The sequence below is a fragment of the Pyrgilauda ruficollis genome, unplaced genomic scaffold, assembly GCF_017590135.1.
Source record: "Pyrgilauda ruficollis isolate IOZ18807 unplaced genomic scaffold, ASM1759013v1 scaffold172, whole genome shotgun sequence".
NCBI lineage: Eukaryota > Metazoa > Chordata > Aves > Passeriformes > Passeridae > Pyrgilauda > Pyrgilauda ruficollis.
Genome location: NW_024516098.1, coordinates 357,410 through 379,466, shown reverse-complemented (window position 1 = coordinate 379,466; position 22,057 = coordinate 357,410). Strand labels below are relative to the sequence as shown.

The 22,057-nt window shown below is 43.6% G+C and overlaps 1 protein-coding gene across 9 annotated transcripts in view; it reads right to left on the bottom strand.

Moving 5' to 3' along the window:
• AGAP1 (ArfGAP with GTPase domain, ankyrin repeat and PH domain 1) overlaps positions 1 to 22,057 on the bottom strand; it is a 309,204-nt gene that overhangs the window by 48,221 nt on the left and 238,926 nt on the right. For 5 of the 9 annotated variants that reach the window (XM_041464142.1, XM_041464148.1, XM_041464147.1 and 2 more), the window contains one exon: positions 8,713 to 8,790. The exons of the other annotated variants lie outside the window; for them this stretch is intronic. In XM_041464142.1, coding sequence (XP_041320076.1) covers positions 8,713 to 8,790 — 78 coding nt within the window. The remainder of the gene's footprint in view (positions 1 to 8,712; positions 8,791 to 22,057) is intronic. 9 annotated transcript variants of the gene reach the window in all.

Below are 22,057 nucleotides of genomic sequence, written 5' to 3'. Positions count from 1 at the left end.
AAGGATAGTGAAAAGCAGCTGAAACAACCTTGGTTGATAAGAACTTCTGTTACAAAATGGCTTTAAGATGAAGGAGGGCAGGGTTAGATGGGATATTGGGAAGGAATTCTTTGCTGGGAGGGTGGGCAGGCCCTGGCACAGGGTGCCCAGAGCAGCTGTGGCTGCCCCTGGATCCCTGGAAGCGTCCAAGGCCAGGTTGGACAGGGCTTGGAGCAACCTGGGACAGTGGAAGGTGTCCCTGCCCATGGCAGGGGTAGCACTGGATGATCTTGAAGGTCCCTTCCAATCCAAACCATCCTGGGATTGTGCAAATCCTGTAACTACAGGTGTGGATCCTGCCCTGCACAGTGCACCAGGAAACAACCAGGATCCTCTGCTTTTCCTCTCCAAATGCTATGCAGATAAAGCAGTGGTTTGGGTGAATGCTCAGTCCCTGTGTTTGTGAGCTTGGAATCGAGTCTGTACCTTAATCAAACATAAAGTGGCCAACAAGCTTCATTCAGATTTAAACCTGAGGTGCTAAAAGCTGCATAATGTAAAAATCAAAGGGTGCCACAAAATAAAAGATGAATGGACCACAAAGAGCTGATAATACAGAAAATGTAACAGTTTACCCTCTTCTTTCAAGCAGTTTTTATAAGCACAGATATTTTAAAGCAGATGTGGACATTTTCTCCTCTACAGCATAAATACTGGGATGATAATAATAATAATTACTGGGCTATAATACAGGATTAAAATCAGTTCAACCTATTCAACATCCACATCTGACATGGGAGATGAGAAAATGATCTGAGAAGCCAGGAGAGAGGGTCAGTGAAATATCCTTAGGGCTGCTGGAGGAGAAGGACAAGTATTCAGGCCAGAGGAGCAGCACATGGAAATACCAGCAGAACTGAAATAAATGGACACATACCCCACCTACACATGGGACACCAATGCCAAATTAAAAAAATCAAGGAAGCTGAAGCAGAGTAAGTGCAATTGGGACGGGCTGGCACGAGGCATGAAAGGAAAAGAATAATAGAGCACAATATTCTGGTGAACATCAGCCCTAACGAGCTTCAGAAAGAACATTTTGTCCGATAATGACTTATTATATATTCAGAGCCATGCCACTACTGTGTTCCCTCATCATCCATAAACATCCAAAGATCAGGGACAAATCCAGCAGCAGATTTAAAGACAGCACTGCTGGCAGCTGTGTTCCCAAGCTGGGGGACAAGGGGTTTTCTTGGATAAGCTCCATGTCAGCAAGGCCAGTGCCTGCACTGCTGTAAGGATGCCTCAAAAGCAGCAGGAGGTGACTTGGCAGCTCGAGGTGGGGATAAACACAGAGCTCAATGTCATTTTCAGGTGCAGGAAGGTACCTGAAACAGATTTACTGGAAAACAGTGCATGGGTTAAGTAGGAAAAGAAATCATGGGATGTCCAGAGTTGGAAGGGATCCAGAGGATCGAAGTCCAGCCCCTGGCCGTGCACAGACACCCCAACAACCCCACCCTGTGCATCTCTGGGAGTGGTGTCCAAATGCTCCTGGAGCTTTGGCAGCCTTGGGGCTGTGACCAAACCCTGTGGAGTCTGTTCAGTGCCCAACACCCTCTGGGAGAAGAACCTTTTCCTAAAATCCAACCTAAACCGCCCTGACACAGCTCCATGTCATTCACATGGGTCAAAGATGAATGATGCATGGCTACAAGTGTTCCACTTTAGCAACACAGTGTTCCAAACAAACAGGTAGAAACATTACCCAAAATGCCATGAATTAATCATGGCCAAAACCTCGTTTATCAAGCAGAGCTTTCAGGGTTTTGTGAGGAGGATCTAAGAGGAACTACTCCACAACAAATGAAGTTCCATTCAGCCCTGTGCACTGTCTCCTGTAGGACAACAAAGTTAAGGTCTCTGCAGCATCACTGACTCCTCTGATCTCCTCTTTAGTGATGCTGATCACACACATGGAGCTGGTTTGCCCAGGAGAAATAAGCCCAGGAGAGCTGCAGCACGTTTTCAGGTGGGGCTGGAAGGACCTTTTGAGGTTCAGAGAAGAAAATGGAGCTGGGGAAGGCTCTGGAGGCCCAGGAGAGGCTGAAGGAGCTGTGAAGGGCTTAGCCTGGAGAAAAGGAGGCTCAGGGTGGACACCTGAGGAATTTCTCCATGGAAAGGGTGCTCAGGGATTGAAGGGGCTGCCCAGGGAGGTTTGGAGACCCCATCCCTGGAGGGCTTTAAAAGATTTGTAAATATGACACCTGGGGACATGGATTAGTGGTGAACGTGGCAGTGCTGGATTAACTGCTGCACTTGATGATCTTGCAGGTCTTTTCTAACCTTAGTAATTCCATGATTCTACATCCACTGAAGCTTCAGATTTACTCCCCAAAAAGCTGTGCTGAAGGCATCCTCCTTAATTTTTTCTGCTTAAACACACCAATATTTTTTTTTTCCCCCAAGCTCAGCTGTGAAACAAAACAGCAGTGCCTGCTCCACATCAGCCCCAGGGCAATTCCTTCAGAAGACAAGGAACAAACCTGTTCCTGTATGTCCTTAAGCACAGCATGCAGGAACAGGAAAATCCAGGCAGGAGGATGAAGTTGTTCACTTTTACTCTTCAGCCAAATTATAGCTTGTGCTATTTAAATCCCTGTGAGCCCAATCACAAAATTTTATTAAACAGTTTTCCATGTTTAACAGTTATTCATGGAAAGGTCCACTATAATAGTATTTTAGCACCATCAACCTGTCGAAATCAACCTGCCCAATTACTCCAAACTACATTAATAACACCGGATATTACACTAATTGTGTCCAGTTTCTATGCAGACGAGGTCCCACGGGGCTAATTTTGCATCCTCAGGGGCAAGCAACTCAGCCATCAGCCCGATTTCACCAGGAATCCCTCCTCATTACACAAGTCCAGGCTGTCAAACTTTTTTTTTTTTTTTAAAGAAAAAAAGGTTAATGGGCCAATCAGTCATCAATTATTTCCTGGAAGGGCAGCAGAGGAAGGGTTAAAGTGTGAAGAACCAGCTGCCACTGACTTCCATTTGGAAGTTATTATCAACAGGAGATGCCTAAAAATGCTGTTGTTGTTTGTTTTGCCTTTTTTTTTTTTGTTTTTTGTTTTGTTTTGAAGAGGGAAGGGTGGCTGGGATAGGAAATGAGCCAAAACTGTGAGATTGTAATGATATGGAAGGAAAAAGACAAGAGGTTTTTTCTTTTAGTGGAAGTCCACACGGAATCAGTGAATTTTAGGGTGCCCAGATGTGGCTGCCCCATCCTTGGAAATGTTTCAGGCCAGGCTGGAGAGGGCTTGGAGTAGCCTGGGACAGTGGAAGGTGTCCCTGCTCATTACAGGGGTGGAATGGGATGGGCTTTAAGGTCCCTTCCAACACAAATCATTCTGGGATTCCAGCAACACTTCTCACCATCATCCTTCCACAGTCAACTGCATTTAACCCAAGTTCACAATTTATTTTGCTGTGCCAAAAAACCAGACACTGCCACAGCCCACCCACTTCTGGAAAACAAAGAGATAAAATTTCTTAGGATTGTGGAAGAAAAAACAAACGTTCAGGGCATGGCCCCCCTGCCTTCCCCCACCCATGTGTTTGTGATGTGGGACTGGGATCGGGTTTAGAAAACCACACTGAAAATTACCACAGGATACAATTAGTCCATAACTTGTTCCAGAGAACTCCATTTTTAGTCTATGGAATGTAGGGAAAACACATGTCCAGAAGCACTCACACCTCCTGGTATCTCTCAGGAGTGGTCCTGAATAATGTGCACAAACCAGCTTGGTCTCCATTTCCACTTCCTTCCTATTTTACTCTCAATATTAAGAACTGCATAAATAACACCTTGCACCAGTGAGGGGCACAATCCCAAGTCACAAAAATCCTAGAAGATCAGGTTGGGAGGGACCTCAAGGATCACCTGGTCAACCTTTCAGCATGGAAAGTCAAGAGGAGGCAAGGGCTCCCTTCTGCCGTGCAGAAATCACACCCATCCTGAAAGTGGCTTTTAAACAAATAAATATGAAGTTATTTCTAAGAGGCATTTATGAGTATTTTGCCAGAATAAGACTGGATTTTCTGGCTTCCAGGCCAACCAGGCTGTGCATTTGTATCTCTGCCCAACACAGCTGTCTGACAGCAGAGGATGCTGGTGCTGCTGCTAATTAACAGTAACTCATCATGCACATCTGGAGGGTGGTGCCACTCACACAGGAAACACTTCCCAGGAAGAAGAAGTCAAGTGCAGCACCAAAACCCCCTTGAGGGCATGTTTCAAATGCTCCTGAAGCACCCTCAAGAGCTGAGGTTACAGCCTGAATCCCAGCCAAGCCTGCCTCAAGTAACACCCAGACCTATTTAAGCTCCTTTTTCATCGCCTCCTCCTCCCTCTCCTGAAAATCTCTTCTGCTCAAGCACCATAACCCTTCATCCTTTCAAAAGGAGGAGAGGGAAGAGCTGCTGGGGTGCCCTGGGAAGGAACAGGAGTTGTTTACAACCACAATTTGTTTACAACAATTGTGTTATTTACGTCCCACGCGTGTTGGGTCACGTTACCTTTGCCACTCGGTGAGAATCACCCCCCTCACTTGGCAAATAAGTATGTTTATTAGCAGCCTCAATTAAGGAAATATTTGTGCCATGTCCCACTGGGCATGGCTATGCTAATACTTCTCTCCCCTTTCCAAACCCAGTGTCTAAATCTAATTAGTTTTGAAAATCAACCCCGTCAGGACAACGGAGCTCTGCTGTGGCTTGCCCACAGCTCTTGGTAAAGGTTGTGTTCCACTGGAAGAGTTTTATTCTGGTTTAGATCACATTTCTCTGAATGGTGGTGAAAGGCTGAAGGCACTGAAGCCCTCTGCCTCGAGGGCTCGATGTTTTATTTGGGTGCCAAGACAACTCAAGTTGAAAAATTCTTTAGAATTCAGTTTAGACAGAAAAATTTTTAAAAATCCAGTTTAGATGTAACTTCCTGCACAGGCACAGCACCACAGCATCACTTTAGAACCAAAGGTAGCTTGGGACTGCCAAGTATGAGCATCCAAACAAAAAAGTTCTCCCTCAGTGCCCACCAGATCCAACCAAAATCACACATGCAACAGTGAGGAGGGGGAAAATCAGGATCTTTATGCATGCAGAGTACAGGTTTTTAATTCCTTAAAGATAATCCTTCCTGCTGTGCTGCAAAACTGTAGAATCACAGAATGGTTTGAGCTGCAAGGGACAATAAAGCTCATCCAGCTGCACCCCCTGCCACAGGACACCTTCCACTATCCCAGGTTGCTCCAAGCCCTGTCCAACCCGGCCTGAAATCTGTTGGTACAGGAGAAATTATTCTGTATTTCAATAACACTGCCATGATAACAGGTACAAGGGACCCTTAAAACCAGAGTGGGGTTTGCTTTAAGCAGAACTCACTCCTGCTACCTACTTTCCCCCCCAAAGAAGCAAAGGATTGATTCAAGTTTGGCTGCCTGCAACAGGGAGCACGTGGGACTTTCTCATTTGGCCTCCTGTGGAAAACCACCCAAAATCTGACAGCTAAAGAGTTTAGGCAAACTCTAACACCAATGAAAGTAAGATTTCTTGTAATCAGACAGATCTGATGGAGGAGGTGACTCTGCAATTTTGGGGCAAGGCAGGGGTCGGGCTGTGCTCCCAGGGAACAGGGACAGGAGGAGAGGGAACGGCCTCAGGCTGGGCCAGGGCAGGCTCAGGGTGGACAGCAGCAGGAATTTCCCCAAGGAAAGGGTGCTCAGGGATTGGAGTGCAGTCCCCACCCCTGGAGGTGTCCAAGGCAGAGCTGGAAGTGGCACTCAGGGCTCTGGGCTGGGGACAAGGAGGGCGTCAGGCACAGCCTGGACTCGCTGGGCTGGGAGGGCTTTTCCAACCTCAGTGATTCTGACACCCTCAGAAGGTTGAGTCCTTCAGATGGGATCCCAGACCTGGGGACAATCGCACCCAAAACCTTATTTTGCTGTGAAACAGCCAGGAGAGAGAGGGGGAAGCTCAAGCACAGAGTGCCCCCACACTGGGAACCACTGAAGCCTTAGGATTTCAGCTTTTCTATTTTCCACCTATTTGTAATCCTGCAGTTCTTTAGTGTAAAACTCTAAACTCCATATACAGTGTGTGCTGCTGCTGCTTTCTCATTTTGGTCAACAATTCCTCTCCAGACCTGGGAATCAAGGACACCCTGAGAGATGGAAACAAAAGTGAGCTGGGGGAACAAACTGAAATGACTTCATTATCTGCAGCTGCAACTGGGAGATTAACCCCCAACATGCAAATGGACCAAACTTATAAAAGTGTGAAAACCCATGACCCATTGTCCATTTTTTGGGTGTAGCCCCCTTCAATAAATAGAACTGCTTTTATTATCTTAATTTTGTCTGGCCTCTGTTTTTAGGTAGCCCAAAAATGCATCACCATCACCCCCCCAGAGCACAAGTGCAGCACCTGGGCTGCACCTTCCCCCGGCTCCAGGTGAGATCTGCCCACCTGGCAGCACACCCAGAGCACCTAAAAACACCAGCAGCCAGTTAAAAATGATTGGAGAGCTTTTCAAACCAGGGCTGAACCTGAGGGTAATGATTTTTGGTGTGTGAATAGGTGTGAGTGCCACTGAGCAAGCGTGTGCCAAGGACCAAAGCAGATTTGTTATTCTGGACTGTCATTTCCCATCATCGTTCTCTTTTTTGAAGGCATAATTATCTAAACATGTGGTTTTTAATACTTACAATGCTCATTAACTCCACATTTGCATGTCTCACCACTGCAGCTCTCACACAAAGGCTCACAGCTAAGAACATTGGACCTCCAGCTTTTGGGAGGGGATAAAACATCCAAAAAATGATGCATTTGCCCAATTTTAGAATTTCATTTTGATGCTGTGTCTCAAAACTTTTTGGGCCATGGCCAGCAGGACTGTGTTTCCATACCAAGGTGCCTTCAGTACTTAGTTTGATCAGTAAGAGAAAAGATTCCTCAAATTAGACAGGCCCTACAAAAACTTGATCTGTAAAACACAAGGGAATTCCTTGTGTATATTTGTTCCTCTGCTGCAGTTTTATGAACAGGTAAATAAAAATTCACAAGCTTCTCAAGCACTAAACCTGTAGCAACAAACATACCTGATCAGAAGAAAAATGTGGCTGGGAGGTATAAACAACAAATAGAAAATTGAAAATTATTAAAGTGCCTTTGTGGAAAAAAGACAACCCCAAGACTTATGAATATCTGACAGTCACTCTCTGTCTTTTCATATTTATTTGAAAAGACAATGAAAGGATCAAACCAGCCAGCTTAGCAGCTCTGAAAGGCAATAATTTTACACTTAGGCTGAGAAATGAAACAAAATTATAGTTAAAAAAAAAAAAAAAGAATCTGCCTTAACAAGCTGGAATAAAACCCCACTTTTGTTTCCTGTGCACACTTTGGCAGGGAGAGCCAGGCCCCCGGCAGCAGCCTGGGCTGTAATTGTGCAAAAAAAGGACGGTGATATAAATCACCAAAGGTTAATGATCAGGATGTGAACAGAGGGACTTGTTTACAGAAATAGCATGCAATTTAAAATTTACAAGAGATTTAATGCCACCGCTTGGCAATCACTAAAATCAACAGCCCAGAAAACAGTGACATTAAGAAAAATATTACAGTTATAATCATTCCAAAATAAGTCAATTAGTGTTAGGGCATGCGCTGGCGATTACTTGACCCATTTGGTTCGCACTTAAGTGAAGAGAAAAAAAAAATCCCCCTCCCTTATAGGGAGATTACTGAGTTGTGACCTATTTTGCATTCCCTGTTCCTTACACCATCCCTCTTCCATGCTGCTGGAGATGGTTTTTTTCCTCCCCCCCACTCCTCCTTGCTTGGTTTGCGAGTCGTTCTGACCTTTGACATTTGTAATAATAATAAAAAAATATATATATTAAAAAAAAAAAGTTTGTAATTGTGTTGTTTGAAAGTGGAGAGGGGAGGGGGGAAAATAAATACATAAAATTCCATGTGCTATTATACAAAAGGCATGACGGCTGCCTTGGGTGGGGGGAAAAAAAAAAGCAATGTAAGTCAATTTGTGAACTTTGGCACCGGGTGACCTTTAGAAATACAACAATATCCAGAATTTACAAGCAAGAGTAGCACATGCAAATGACCCGGCACTGTCTCGCCTCTGGATTAGAGCTGCAAAGAGCATTATGGAGAAGGCTTGCACAAAACAAATTAAGATTGTTACTTAAATGTCATGGCACACTATTGTATTTGGCTACAGATCATTACACCTGATACTAACACTTTTAAAAACCGTAATAACTTGGGAAATATTACACTGAGTGCCCACATGGAGAAAGGGAAAATATATATATGTATCTCTTAAAAAAAAATAAATAAAAGGAGAAAATGGGTTCCTGAAGTAATTTAAACATCACCACTCCACGACTAGAGGGAAAGGTCAAAATTTAAGTAAGCTGAAAGGAACATGAATGGCAAAACAAAAGGCACGAACAGAAAGATGAAAAGACCAAGTGGAATGACTCTGCAAACACGGGGTGGAAACAAACACGCATGCTTGGGGCAAATCTCATTTCCAGGGGAAAAGGGAGAGGGGCAAGGAGGGTGAAATTCTGGAGAAGTGGGTTAAAAAAAAGGGGGGAGAGAGGAGGTGTTTGTCTGGGGCGGGTGGGTTTGTTACCTTCGGTGTTGGTGCTGCTGCTGCTGTAAATATTTCGCAGGCTACCAACACGGTTTAGTTTCCAAGCTTTGCGTTTGGCTGCGTCCAGAGAGCAGGAGGGGAAGAGAGAAAAAAAAAAATAAAAAAGAGAATAAAAATAAAGAAAAAAAGAAGGGGAAGAAAGAAATTTTTTTTTTTTTTTTTGTCAATGAAAAAGGGGAGAAAAGAAACATCAAAAAGCATGTGAAGTAAAATTCAAGCACGAGCCTGCTCACACGTGAAGAGCTACACACAGAAAATGCACACAAGGACCACTCAGCCCCTGCAATCTATGGCCAATGTGGAAAACCTCATATTCAGAGTGATTCTTCTTTCAGTCACCACAACATGACACCATTTGACAAGATTAAATGGATCTGCTATTGGAATAGACAAAAACAGACCAGTAAAAGTCAAAAAAAAAAAAAAAAAAAAAAAAAAAAAAAAAAAAAAAAAAATAAAAAAAAAAAGGCAAAAAAAAAAAAAGAAGGCAGGAAGTATTCGAGCAGAACACACAGGACTGGACAAAACAGCTACTGTAAAATGTGATTTACTTCACGACAAAACACAGCCAGACAAGAGCTCCTTTTCCTCCAAAAGCCTGTGGGGATCACTTGGTGCCCAGAGTTCACCTTTAAATCTCCTTTTACATCACCACCTTTAGAAACTGAAATGATGATGTAATGACCTTAAATCCTCATCCCAACAAATGTTCTTTGCAGCACTGAGCTCAGAGGAAGTAGAATCATAAAATTCCAGAATGGTTTGGGTTGGAAGGGACCTCAAAGCCCATCTTGTTCCACCCCCTGCCATGGGCAGGGATACTTTTCACTATCCTAGGCTGCTCCAAAATTCCTCCCCTACTGCAAAATCCAAGTGTTTATTTGGAAAGGAGGGGGGGAAAAAAAGTCTATTCTTTACAGAGAATAGCAACACCCTTGTTTTATTAGATTGACCCAAACTCTGAGATCCTCTGAGCTGCTGCTTCACAACGAACAGAAAATCTGGCCCAAAAGTCCCCTGTTCCCAAGCTCGTTAGGGGAGAGCACATTTTCACTCTCTTTAGAATCTTTAAGTTTGGCTGGGTTTCCTCACACAGGAACCAGATGAAACATCTGAGTAGACCAGGACACCTGAGAGCCACAGGAAGAACAGGGAACTGCTGGAATTCCCCTGTCTGGAAGTGTGTAAATGGCACTTGGATGTGGGACAGGGTTTAGTGATGAATATGATGGTGCTGAGTTGGTGGTTGACTCAAGAAGTCTTCTAAGGGACCACAGACCCTTCTCCCTCCCACCACAGATGTCCCTCTCTCTTCAGGATGTCATCCACATCCCACAACACAGCCAGTACCAGGGTATAATAACTGAAGGAATTTCCTTCAATATTTATGGGGGAATTTCTGTAATGCCTCACAGAACCCAGACCAAACAGCTGCTGACAGGGAGAAGGAACAGTGTCACAAACTCATTCCAGGCTTTAACAAAAAACTCCATTTTCAGCTGAAGAATTAAAGCTGGAAGAGCAGTGCCTGAACCCCCCTGACTGTGAAGCCAGGTATGATTTGAATAAAGCCATCTGCTGTATTCAATGCTCCATTCTGCAAAGGAGGACTGCATTCTGAGTGACATCACCAAATCGGGAAGTGTTTCCATTGGGTGCATCCTTCAAGCTGGAAAAACCCTTTTATTTAAAGACCTGTTTAAGAAGCCTCTGCACTAGAGAAGCAGAATTGCCCTGCAGAAAACTTGTTTTTCCTCTGAAACATTTACATATAAATAGGCAAAATCGAGGTCTGGCACCCCTCTGAAAGGGAAGATGGTCTCCAGTGCACAGAGACCCCTTCCCAGTGCCTTTCCCATTTTTCACACTTTAATGGCACGTTTTGCGTGCAGGACTGAACCTGCAGCCTGCTTTTCTATTAACCTATTGATGAAATAATCCATTTTAATGTGTTAAGTGTCAGGCCTTTCCCTTCCCTTTAAACAAATGGACTTTTCCCACAGAGATGCTGAGGTCCTGATCCATCCACATGCATCCTTTGGCATCGATTAGGCTCCTGCCTGCTTCCTCCAGGTGCTCTCCTGCCTTTAAGGATTCAATAAGGACTTGGACACTGCCAAGCAAAGCCTCTGCAGGGTGATTGATGTGCCAGGAGAGCAGAGCCATCCTACCCTGCCTGCCTCTGGAATTACACACTGCTGTTACCCACAACCGGGCTGGAACAGGCCCTGCAGGTCATTAGCTGCCTGCTTTGTCTTGGAATTATTTCCCAGGATATTCAGTTTGTCTGCTCTGGCTTCACTTCCTGCTCCCCAAAGTAAACCCAACAAACTGCTCTTGCTGCCATCTCCAGAGATTATATCTATATCTATATCTATATCTATATTTATATCTATATCTATATCTATCTATATGTATCTATATCATCCATATAATCTATATTATAGCTATATCTATCTATATCTAATAATCTGTATCTATATATATCTATATATCTATATGCCTATATCTATACCATCCATATAATCTATATATATATATATATATCTGTATCTATCTATCTATCTATCTATCTACCTCTATTATCCAAATCTATTTTCTATATCATATATATATGATTGGGGTTGGAAACCAATATAAATTATATATAGAGAGATATAGATATATAGATTAGATATATAAAATATGTATCTATATAATATATAGAAATAGACATATCATATAGATATATTAAAACATATATCTATATAATATATCTCATATATATATAACATATATGTGTATATATATATCTCACATATATGCTTAATCAAAGAAACACCAACTGGTTATCAATAAAATGCTGTAAGAAATACTTCATTATCTAACAGAAAAAACTCCCAAATAAAAAAAAAAAAAAAAGGAAGATCTTTAAGGCAGATTGATTTTTGAAGTAATTTCCGGAAATGTATTTTCTTCCAAAAATGCCACCAAGAGGTGTTTCTAACTAAAGATTCCAGAGGAAAAAAAAACCCAGACAAACTTTCTCAAACCTAACATCTGGGATGAAGCTAACAACTTCCCAGCACTTAATTTAACTTTTCCTGAAGTGGCAAACAGTACTGGCCATGGGATACTGAGGATCCAGGGAAGCTGTGGCCAACATCTGCACGAACACCGCCCTGGCCACTGAGGCACAGCACAAAGTGCCCCATTTGCCCACATTCTGGACTCTCCAGGCGTGAGCCCAGCCCTGCCCTGGGCAGCCTGCTCTGATGCCTGAGCACCCCTTCAGTGGAGGAGCTGTCCTTGTCCCCGAGCAGGGGTGGTGGCAGCGGCTGCAGCTGGGGCAGGACACCCAGCAGGATGTGAGGGCACAGATCATCCCTTTGCTGGTGTTTCTGAGCGCTCCCTGAGAGATGAACTACCCCCACTGGTGTAGAAGAAGCTTTTACACCTGCACATCAGAGTGAGAAGAGCTGTGTTGCAACAGGAAGGAGGAAACCAGGCTCCAGGACAGCCTTTTGTAAAGATATGGAGGAACTGGGAATCAATTAAACTTAATCACTCCCAATTACCACCTCTCTTTGTATTTGCTCAGGCAGTAACTTTACAGCTGCGAGCAGACAGAATTTCAGTGTTTGCCTTCTTTATTGGGGCTGCAGTTTATCCTCTGCTGATGCATCTGCTTGTCCTGCCCAGTTTTGATCAGCCAGGTTCTGCAGTAAATGCGTTTACTACCACCACGATCAGGTAGCATTGCTTCCAAAAGCAGGAGGGCTTTGTGGGAAGGGTTTAAACCCAGGTGTGATCTCAGGACACATCTGTTTGTTACCTGGGAAGTTCTCTAAGGATGCTCAGGATATTACAGTCAACAAAATCCCACGTTAACCCTTTCCAACCTGCTCCAGTTCAGGTCTCTTTCCATTTTGGTAAGTAGAAACATGCTTTTATTCCTGGCAGAGTGTTCACATGAACACCTCCCTCCAGTGCTGCAGCCAGGCATTCCAGATGTGCTAATGTCACCTCTGCTCTGGCTGTGACAGAGTTCCTGGCTGATTAGACAAACAGTGCTCAGACAGCTGATTAAAAACTGCTGTGGCTGCTGGGCTCTGTGTCCGAGGCTGGCCAGCCATGTTGGAGGTGGAATTACATGAATTACATCCCTGGAGTGTGCTGAGCAGGGCTGATTAAATGAGGCACGCCACAGCCCTCAGCATCAATTATCAGAAATAATAGGATCTCTGCACCCAGGCTGGGGGAAGGGGGCTGGAGTGTCATGTGCTTCCCACAGCATCTTCCCAGTGCCCAGTGCCAGAAATAAAACCAGCCAGGCACCCCAGCAGTGCAATTCAGCACTGGGGAGGAGGCTGAGGAGCATCCTCCTCCCACAGCACAGCTGCTCCAGCTAACAGCTGCCCAGGAAAATGGATTTCTAAGAGGAAGATGGGAGGCAAAGCTGAATATCTGGGGATAAACTTCAGCCCTCCCCCTGCTCTTCCTCGAGTTTTCCTGCACCACACAGGTTACAGCAGGGGCAGGCTGGGGAGTTCCTCTCTTCTGGGGTAGCAACTTGTCCAACCAGACCCCCCTCTCTGGTCAGAGGATTGGGATATTTCATTGAGGGGCAGCTCAGGAGATTCTCAGATCATGCAAATTTGTCTCTGTGAAGGGGCTGGACATTGCCTTGTCCTGTGTGAAAGCAGAAATGACAAAAATTCCTCAAAAAAAGGGCAAAAACAACCCCCAAAACAAACCCCAGGCCTACCTAATCTAGATCTATACATAAATATGAATATCTGAGTAAAATGAACTGGATACATTGTATTTCAAGATCTGACCAACACTACATTTTAAAATAAAAAAAGCCACAAAGTGCATGGATCTTATACAAATCACAGACTCGTGAAATGGTTTGGGTTGGATGGGACCTGAAATACCCATCTTTAAAGATCTGGTTCCAACCCCTATTTGAAAATATTTTTATATTTATAAAATTCACTATTTTTCTATTTATGAAACCAGATTTCCACAACGAACCACCTTTAAACACCTGAACATGACTCTGAAGTTTCCCAACATTTCTGTTTGGAGCAGGAGGGATTATCAGGACATGTGTCCCAAAAGACAAAAATAAAGGGGAGACAGAAGATATTTCATATGGCAGCAGCCCTTACTATGCCCTTTTTGGACTCCAGAATGTCCAGAAAAAACAATCTCATGTAAAGTAAATAAATGAAAGTGCTGAGTTACAGAAATTTCCCCAAATACAACTCAAACTGTATGGTACAAAAAACCCAAACTCTTTCCTCTGCAACTGAAATCCTTTCCCAGGCTCTATTTTAAACCCACAAAACACTCTAGAAGTAATACTTCAAATCATATGAATAGTTAATTACGTTTGGCTTCTCTTCAGCTTTGAACATTTCAAATGAAGGGGGAAAAAAATGAAAACACATTCATACTTCTGCTGGTGACAGGGGAAAAAAGTTACTTTAATTAAACATTTCTAAAAAATGTTTTTAGTTCTTTTTTTTCCCACCTCCCCTTGCAATATTTTTCCATATAAACTTCTGCAGTAGGTAAAGGACCCACTAATGGTTTCAGTGCCTTTCCAATAGACTATAAACATACAAGATTCCAATTGACAAAAAGGAAATGGTAATTGGAAACATTTTTCTCAGTTTTTCATTATCTGAAGCAGAAAATTATGGCTCTTTTCTACACACACAAAAAAAAGTCCTTTTCAACCACCTAGAAAAATTGTCTTTTAATAAAAGCTTTAAATTATACTATCATATTTCAAAGGCAATGAACAGTTAAAGCAGCTAATCAAAGGTATAATTATTTAATGACTCTGACTCCTGCTATGTAACAGGGCTGCAGTGGCTTGGCTGTGATCAGCAGACCCCCAGCTCCAGCTCTGCAAAACAGGCTGGGAGCATTCCAGCCACCCATTCCCAAGGGTAGCTCCTCCAATTTTGGGTGACTTCACCACGCCAGCTGAGCTGTTATGGAATGAAGGGAATCAGTTTGTCACTGCTTCTTTTGTACACATCTGGACTAAAAAAAAAAACCCAAACCACAAAATGACCATAAGAGGTTTTCCTGCAGAGGAAACGAAAATATTTCCCTGACAAAATGGGATTTGTCAAGATCATAATTGATTTTTTTTTCTTTCACTTTTAATGCTACATGGCAGTTTTCTGTAAACCCCAGCTGCCCCACTCTAGTAATTCAAATGTAAAACATGCCCCCCCAAAATATGCTTATTGAAAATCTGTCTTAAATGCATTTTAATATTTTTATTGAAAGGAATATTTATTAATTTACTCCAGGTGAGTAAAGCAGTGCGCAAGCAGAGCTTCTGACTCCATTCCATTGCTTCTCTCATCTCTTTTACAACTGGAAATATGACTGGAGTAACACACAATCATCAGGCATTAATTACCAGAGCTATCCAGGAGTGTACAGTGCACCTTGGCTTATGTTTGATTTATAACAGAGCAGTTTGTGCCATTACATCTGAGCCTCAACCCTAAATATGAACTTCTATTATACTTTTTCTGTTGTACTAAATTCCTTTTTTTTTTTCTTTTTGGTTACTCAGCTAGATTTCACAGAATCACAAAGGCTGGAAAAGACTCCAAGATTATTGAGTCTTGACTAAATGTCACAAAGCCCAACAGAGAAGTGCCACAAATATTCATTTTCTGAGCACTACCAGGGATGGTGACTCCACCACTTCCCTGGGCAGCCTGTTCCATCTGATGTAAGATACTGGACCCTCTGGAATCCCAAAGATGTTCACATTTCTACTCAATTATCTTGATCCTGGGGTCGGTGTCATGCTTGTCACCAGGATCATGGGAGCTCAGGTGACACCAGCACTGGGGTGGCACTGGAAACCAGACATGGTGGGGGAGCTGCCCCTCAGCTCTGCACCTTGGGGGACACCCAGGGACACTACACCTGTGGCACTTGTGACAACAAACCCTGCTTGATGGGACACCAAAGCAGCAAAGCCATGGAATGGCTGGGGTTGGAAGGGTCACCCAGCCCAAGCTCCCTGCAAGAACAATTCTGGAACACAAAATGCACCTTCACTAAAGCCCTCTCAATGCACTGGGAAGGAGGTCAGGAAAAAAGGCTGAAGAGGAAGCAGAATTTGGGGGAAGAATCCAGGCAGCTTCTGCCAAGGTGTCTTACAGGAAGCAAGTCACGACTGAGCACCAATATTTATGGAGTTCTTCCAGCTCTCATTTCCTTGAGTTTTTTTGTAGATACAAGTGATGAAGAATTTGATTTTCCCAATGCCAAGGTTGGGCATCAGTGTCACTTTGTTATTCCAGCTCTGACTCACTCTGAAATGTAAACTCCTGAAAAGAGGTCAGAATTATTGTCACCATCTCCCATTTTGCTCACCTTTAATCCACATCATCCACCCTACTGCAAGAGGGAAGTTCACACTAAGTAAATAAAAACTGAGACACAAACAACACACAAACCCCATATTTGTGTATATCTAACACAAACATGAGTTCTTTGTGACATTGCACCACTGGTGAAAATCAGCAGGAGCCAGCCTGCCAGTGTTGGGTGTTAACTGTTCAGCATGTCACCCTGCTTGCGCTGCAACTTCTCCTGTGAGAGAAGGGATTCCTCACTGGAAAAACCCTGCTTGGAGAGATTCCCTGTGCTCACTTTCCCCACAAAATGCTCAGCCACCTGTGATGATTATTTCCCTATAAACCTGAATGATCATGCAGGGGGAATCATTTAGGCTGGAAGAGACCCATCTCCCTTTTTGCCTGAGCTTCTACATCACCCTGCACTGACAGAGCAGGAGACTTCCAGTTCCTTGTCTTGGTTAAATTGGAAGCCACACACTTGCAGATGTTGGGTCCTTCAGCACAAGGAGGACAACCTGAGCCTGGAGGGTTCACTGGAACTCTGAGTTTGGCAGAAGTTCCTACCAGGAGTGCACCCACAGCACCCACAGACTGAGCTGTGCCAGCAGGAAATAGGACAGGACATGGGGGAATGTTTAAAACCACCAGAGGGAAACTGGGATACTGGGAAGGAATTCCTCCCTGGGAGGGTGGGCAGGCCCTGGCACAGGGTGGCCAGAGAAGCTGTGGCTGCCCCTGGATCCCTGGGAGTGTCCAAGGCCAGGCTGGATGAGGCTTGGAGCAACCTGGGACAGTGGAAGGTGTCCCTGCCCCTGGCAGGGCACTGGATGGGCTTTGAAGTCCCTTCCAAACCAAACCATTTTAGGATAAATCTATTAATTTGCATTTTAGAACTCCTCAAAGCCTGCACAATGAAACAGCCACCTCAAATGGGACACAGCAATGTCCCAGCAATGGGACAAAGCAGCATGGAATTCTCCCAAGGAGTTTACAAACTTCCCAATTTCTCTTCCCAAACTCACAGCTCAAGCAATGCTTACTGCACAGGTCTCCATCTCTTTGGTGAAGGAGTCTTAACCCAACCCTCTTCCTAGGGAGAGATTAAGTACTGTGACACCCCTGGGAACAGAAAACTTCTTTCCAAGGGCAGAGACAACATTTTGTCTCCTCTCCATAGACTGCATTTCCAAGGGCTTCACCCACAGCAAGTTGCTATCACCTATGGCTGCCTTGGGTGGGGCTCCTCAGATTTGATGTTAATTTGCACAATACCAGTGAAAAATGTAAAAATCATTAGGTTGAAGATGTTTGTGATTTGCTATTTCCCAGCATCTGCCCAGATCTTTGCACAAATCCATCCAGCTCAAGGTTGTGGCTGCTCTTACACGGAGGTCATCATCCCTGCAATTTGACTTTTGTAATTTGATCTTTTTTCCAAAAGCTGTGGTTGCTGGAAATCCCTGGGAAGCTGCTGTGGTTAGCTCTGGAATGAAGCTGAGAAAAGGAGGATGCTATTTGGATGTTTTGAACATTAGACAGGGCCCACACAAACACCACAGGGCTGAGGGACCAAGCCATGAATTAAGAGACTTGTGCCAAAAATTGTGCTGCCTTTGAGCTTTCCAGCAAAACCCTGAGTACCAACTGAGATAACTATTAAAGATCAATATGAAATCCTGAATTTACATCAGCTGCTGGTGTCACAGGCTCCCTCACAAGCCACAGCTCTAACTACTAACTGGCTCAACCACAACGCCTGTTACTGATCGCTTATTGAATAATGGAAGTGACACAACTGATAAAAGGTTTCAATCCTGGAAAAAAATGATTTATAGTATTTCACTCCACTGGCACTGTTATTTGTGTGACAAATGGTTGGACAGACACCAGTTAATCTCCACACAGCTCCAACTCAGATGTGGCAGCTCCTGCTGGAGCAGCCAAATAATCAGGCGCTGCTAACAAGGCAGCCACGCTGCTGTGAGAGGCTGGATGCTGGCATTGCAACAAGGCTGAGCCCCAAATCAGTTCACCCAGTGGATTTTATTTTATTTTTGGGTGGTGAGGGGCAGCCAGAGCATGGCTGGGAAGAGGGTATCCTGTAAAAGCAGGAAGGTGCAGCTTGAGAGATCAACCCCGCTCCTGCAGCGCAGAGATGAAATCATCAACACCAGAGATGAAATCATCAACACCAGGGAGGCATCAGTGATTTCAGAGGGTCCAGATCCTTCATGGATTCTTCCTGATGGCCAAAGCTGAGCTGCAGCATCACCCACAGCTGTCAAGGCTGTGTAATATGTTGCAGTGTAATATCACTGTGAGTTGCAAATCCCTCCTTGTCCTCAGCTGGGAGAGAGCTGGGGCTGCTTTTGAGACAGAATAGGCCAGGAATTCCCCCCCTTGAGAAATGAATGGAGTTTTAAATTTACAAGCAGCACACCAACAGCAGCTTTATCTCACTGGTTGCATCAGCAGCATCCTGCTCCCTGTACAAGTCAAACCTATTTTATCAAGCCACTCCTTCAAAGGCAGCAAACCCCTCAGAGTGCTGAGCTGCCAGTAGTCTGCATTCTTCTCTCGGGTTACTTTTCAGCTTTGCACCGCAAATCTGTCATTTTTCTCATTCAAAAAAATAATTTCTACATCTATAAAAATCATCCCACTCCCTGCAAGGGCAGAGACACCTTCCACCATCCCAGGCTGCTCCAAGCCCCATCCAGCCTGGCCTTGGACACTTCCAAGGATCCAGGGGCAGCCACAGCTTCTCTGGGCACCCTGTGCCAGGGTCTCAACATCCTCCCAGGGAAAATTTATTCCCAATAACTGATCTAAACCTGGACAGAGAACAGAAAGCCCCAGCAGATGAATCCCTGGGTTGGCCACAGAAAGACAAGAGCTCAGTTTGCACACAGGAGAACATTCAAGAGAGGGGGATAAGAGGAGCTGATAAAGAAAAAGCAGCAAGAATTTTCTTCAGAAGACCTAAAAGATCTCAGGAGTGGTAAAAACCCCACAGGCTGCACTCCCAGTAGCAGGAGAAATGAAGATGGAGTATGAAGATGACTGATACCATGGCAAGCAAGTTAAAAATCTCCCTTCACAACTGTAATCTCAGGTCTTCTTGTGATCTCAGGTCTAACTCGGTGTATTTGCTCTTGAAAGATACTTGTGATAATGTGGCATTAAAAATTGCTCAGCTTTTTATCCCTGACAATCTCCTGTGAGAGACTTGGATACCTCTGTTACTGTGCCAATGGAAATTACTTTCTAAGCAGATCACACCTCAGCCTTCCCAGGATTTCACACTGGATCAGTATGAGGTTAAATAACACACAGATCCTTCAGGATCCCTTCCCTCTATTCAACCACAACATAATATCCTTTTTTGATTTTTCCAGCTCTCTGTAACATTCCCACTGCTACAAGATCCCTTCAAAATTGTATGATCTTTCCACGTGGAGTTACCTTGCAGGTACAGACATGGCACAAAAAAACCCCACGAAACACTAATACAAAATTACTGCCAAAACACTGTGCAATCAAATGTAAGAAAGGTTGATACAGATGATTTCCTTTAGTGGGCAGATCTGGACTTGCTTGGTGGGCAAGAACAAATGGGTTTGGTAAAGAAACTGAGCATGAAAAACCAGGTAAAAGAAGGTGCAATCAAAGGAGAGTTTTCTTGAGAAAATCAGAGCTATCAGCCAGACACTGCACTCCTGGGTTCCCCCAGAGTGGCAGAACTTTGTCCCCAGGTGAGCTGTAATGTCACTGAGAGGATAAAAACCCCTTAAAAATGCTGTGCCAAATACAGTCAGCTTTTCCTGCTTGGGATGGGAATAAGCTGGATGTGCTGAAAACCGTGAGCCATCAATTTATGCTCTGAAGTTACTGTGAGGGGTGAAGAGCAGAACCTCACCTTATTGATTGGTGCAGCACAGGGAAGCAAATTCACCCAAAAAATGGAGGGGAAATCATGAAACCTGTCCCCAGAGATGTACAGCTGGGCTAGAAACAGGCACTGGGAGGGGATTTCTTCTACTTCATCTCTCAGCATTCCCACAGTTCTCATTTCAGCCTAGTCCATTCCCTCCCACCCCTTTGCAGAAGTGGCTGAACTTCTGACTAAAATTACCAGCATAGAGGTGTCTGGCAGTACCTTTCACTTGCAGATTAAAATCTCCACCATGCCTTTCCACAGAGCTCTTTAGGAGGGGAAAGAAAAGGAGATGATAAAAAAATATTTCATTTTGAATTTATCCATCAAACTGGAGTTGATGTGTTAGGACAGACCCACAAAAAAAAAATGAGCACCCAATAGGGACTAAGAGCTAGGAGGTGACAATTCCTACATGTGTGTGGCACTGCCTTGAAGTGACAAAACCCCTTTATATTTCACAGGGTCTCCATGATCTGCTTCTCCCTGGAAGGATAAGTGGAATGAACAAGAATCCTCTTAATGTTCCTTGTGTATTCAACATCCTCCTCCAAGCAGGACCAATTCTCAAAGAGACCCAGCACAATTCTCAAAGAGATTCAACATGCTGCCTCCTTTGCTGCTCAAAAAACCATCTTGGATTTTATTCTGGCTCTGGGGGACAGTTTATGTCAATCTTTTTTTCTTCTTTTTCTTTTTTTTTTTTTTTTCCCCACAAGTGTTGCAGGTTAAACTTTGTGCCTAAGAACCCTGACAGCGTCCCTTCACATTTCTCAGACGAGCTATTGAGCAGCATTATGACAAATTATGGGGCCTGATGATATGGAAAAGGAACATCTCCTCCATTCAGAGGCTGTGGAGGAAGTAAAAAGACAGAAAGAAGTATTCCTGGCAAAAAAAAAAAAAAAAACCAAAAAACCAAAAACCCCCAGAACCATGTGGGGAAGCAGCAAGGTTCATTATGGAGAGATTATTCATGATTCAGGAGTTCATTATTAATGGATTATTTACAAGTATTTCCAATGGGTTGTCAGCTGTTCCCTTGGGAAGAGCTTTTCAATAATATCCACAACTTAAAGAAAGAATGATGAGCTCTATTGATATTTTTATTACTAAAGGCAGCAGGTAATCATCAATATGTTTAAGAGAAAAGCAAAGACCTATTTCCAACCTCCTCCACAGTTATTTTTACATGTCATAACAGCTCTGGGCATACCCTGTACTCTTTAGTTAGTAATAAATGACAGGGTTGCACTTAAAACCTTGTGTACATGGAATTCTGGAGAAGCAGATCCTGATGTTCTCTGACTCGGGGATTCTATGTAGACCTGCTCTGTTAGTCCACCCTTAAAAAATGAAATGAAATTAAATGAAATAAAATAATAAATAAAATAAAATAAAAATATCTAAGATCACACCATAAATTGAAGCCCAGGTCTCCTCTTCCACAGAGGGAAACCTCCCCATCATTCCAGTACATCCCATTCCTCCACAGGTTACCAAAGCTTAACTTCTTACTTCACATTTGGGATCCAAAGTTTAACCATAAGCAGTGGTGACCTAATTATTAATGAGTTTGCCAGGACAAACCAGTGTCTAATTGTACACAGAGAGACTGAGAAATAAAGATTACAGCTGACAAATCACTAAAAATTAATCAATTTTCACATTCTCCTTATAATCACTATGGATCCTCACACCAGAGTCTTTAGGTAATCTGGTGAGCATTAACTTACATTTTACCTTGTTATTAAAAACATTAAGCACATATTAATCTATGATTTATTACAATTAGGTTTGTTCTAATTTAATTAAACACTGAGGCCTCTTAAGTATTCTATGAAACTCAGGTATGTTGCCTGGCAAGTGGGGTCTTTCTGAAAATAATTTTTCAGGAATCCTCAGTAATATTTTAGGGATCTCCAAATGGGAACTATTATCATGGATGAGAGCTTAGTTTTAGGATGGAAATGTACATTAGTCACTGGGTAAGTAC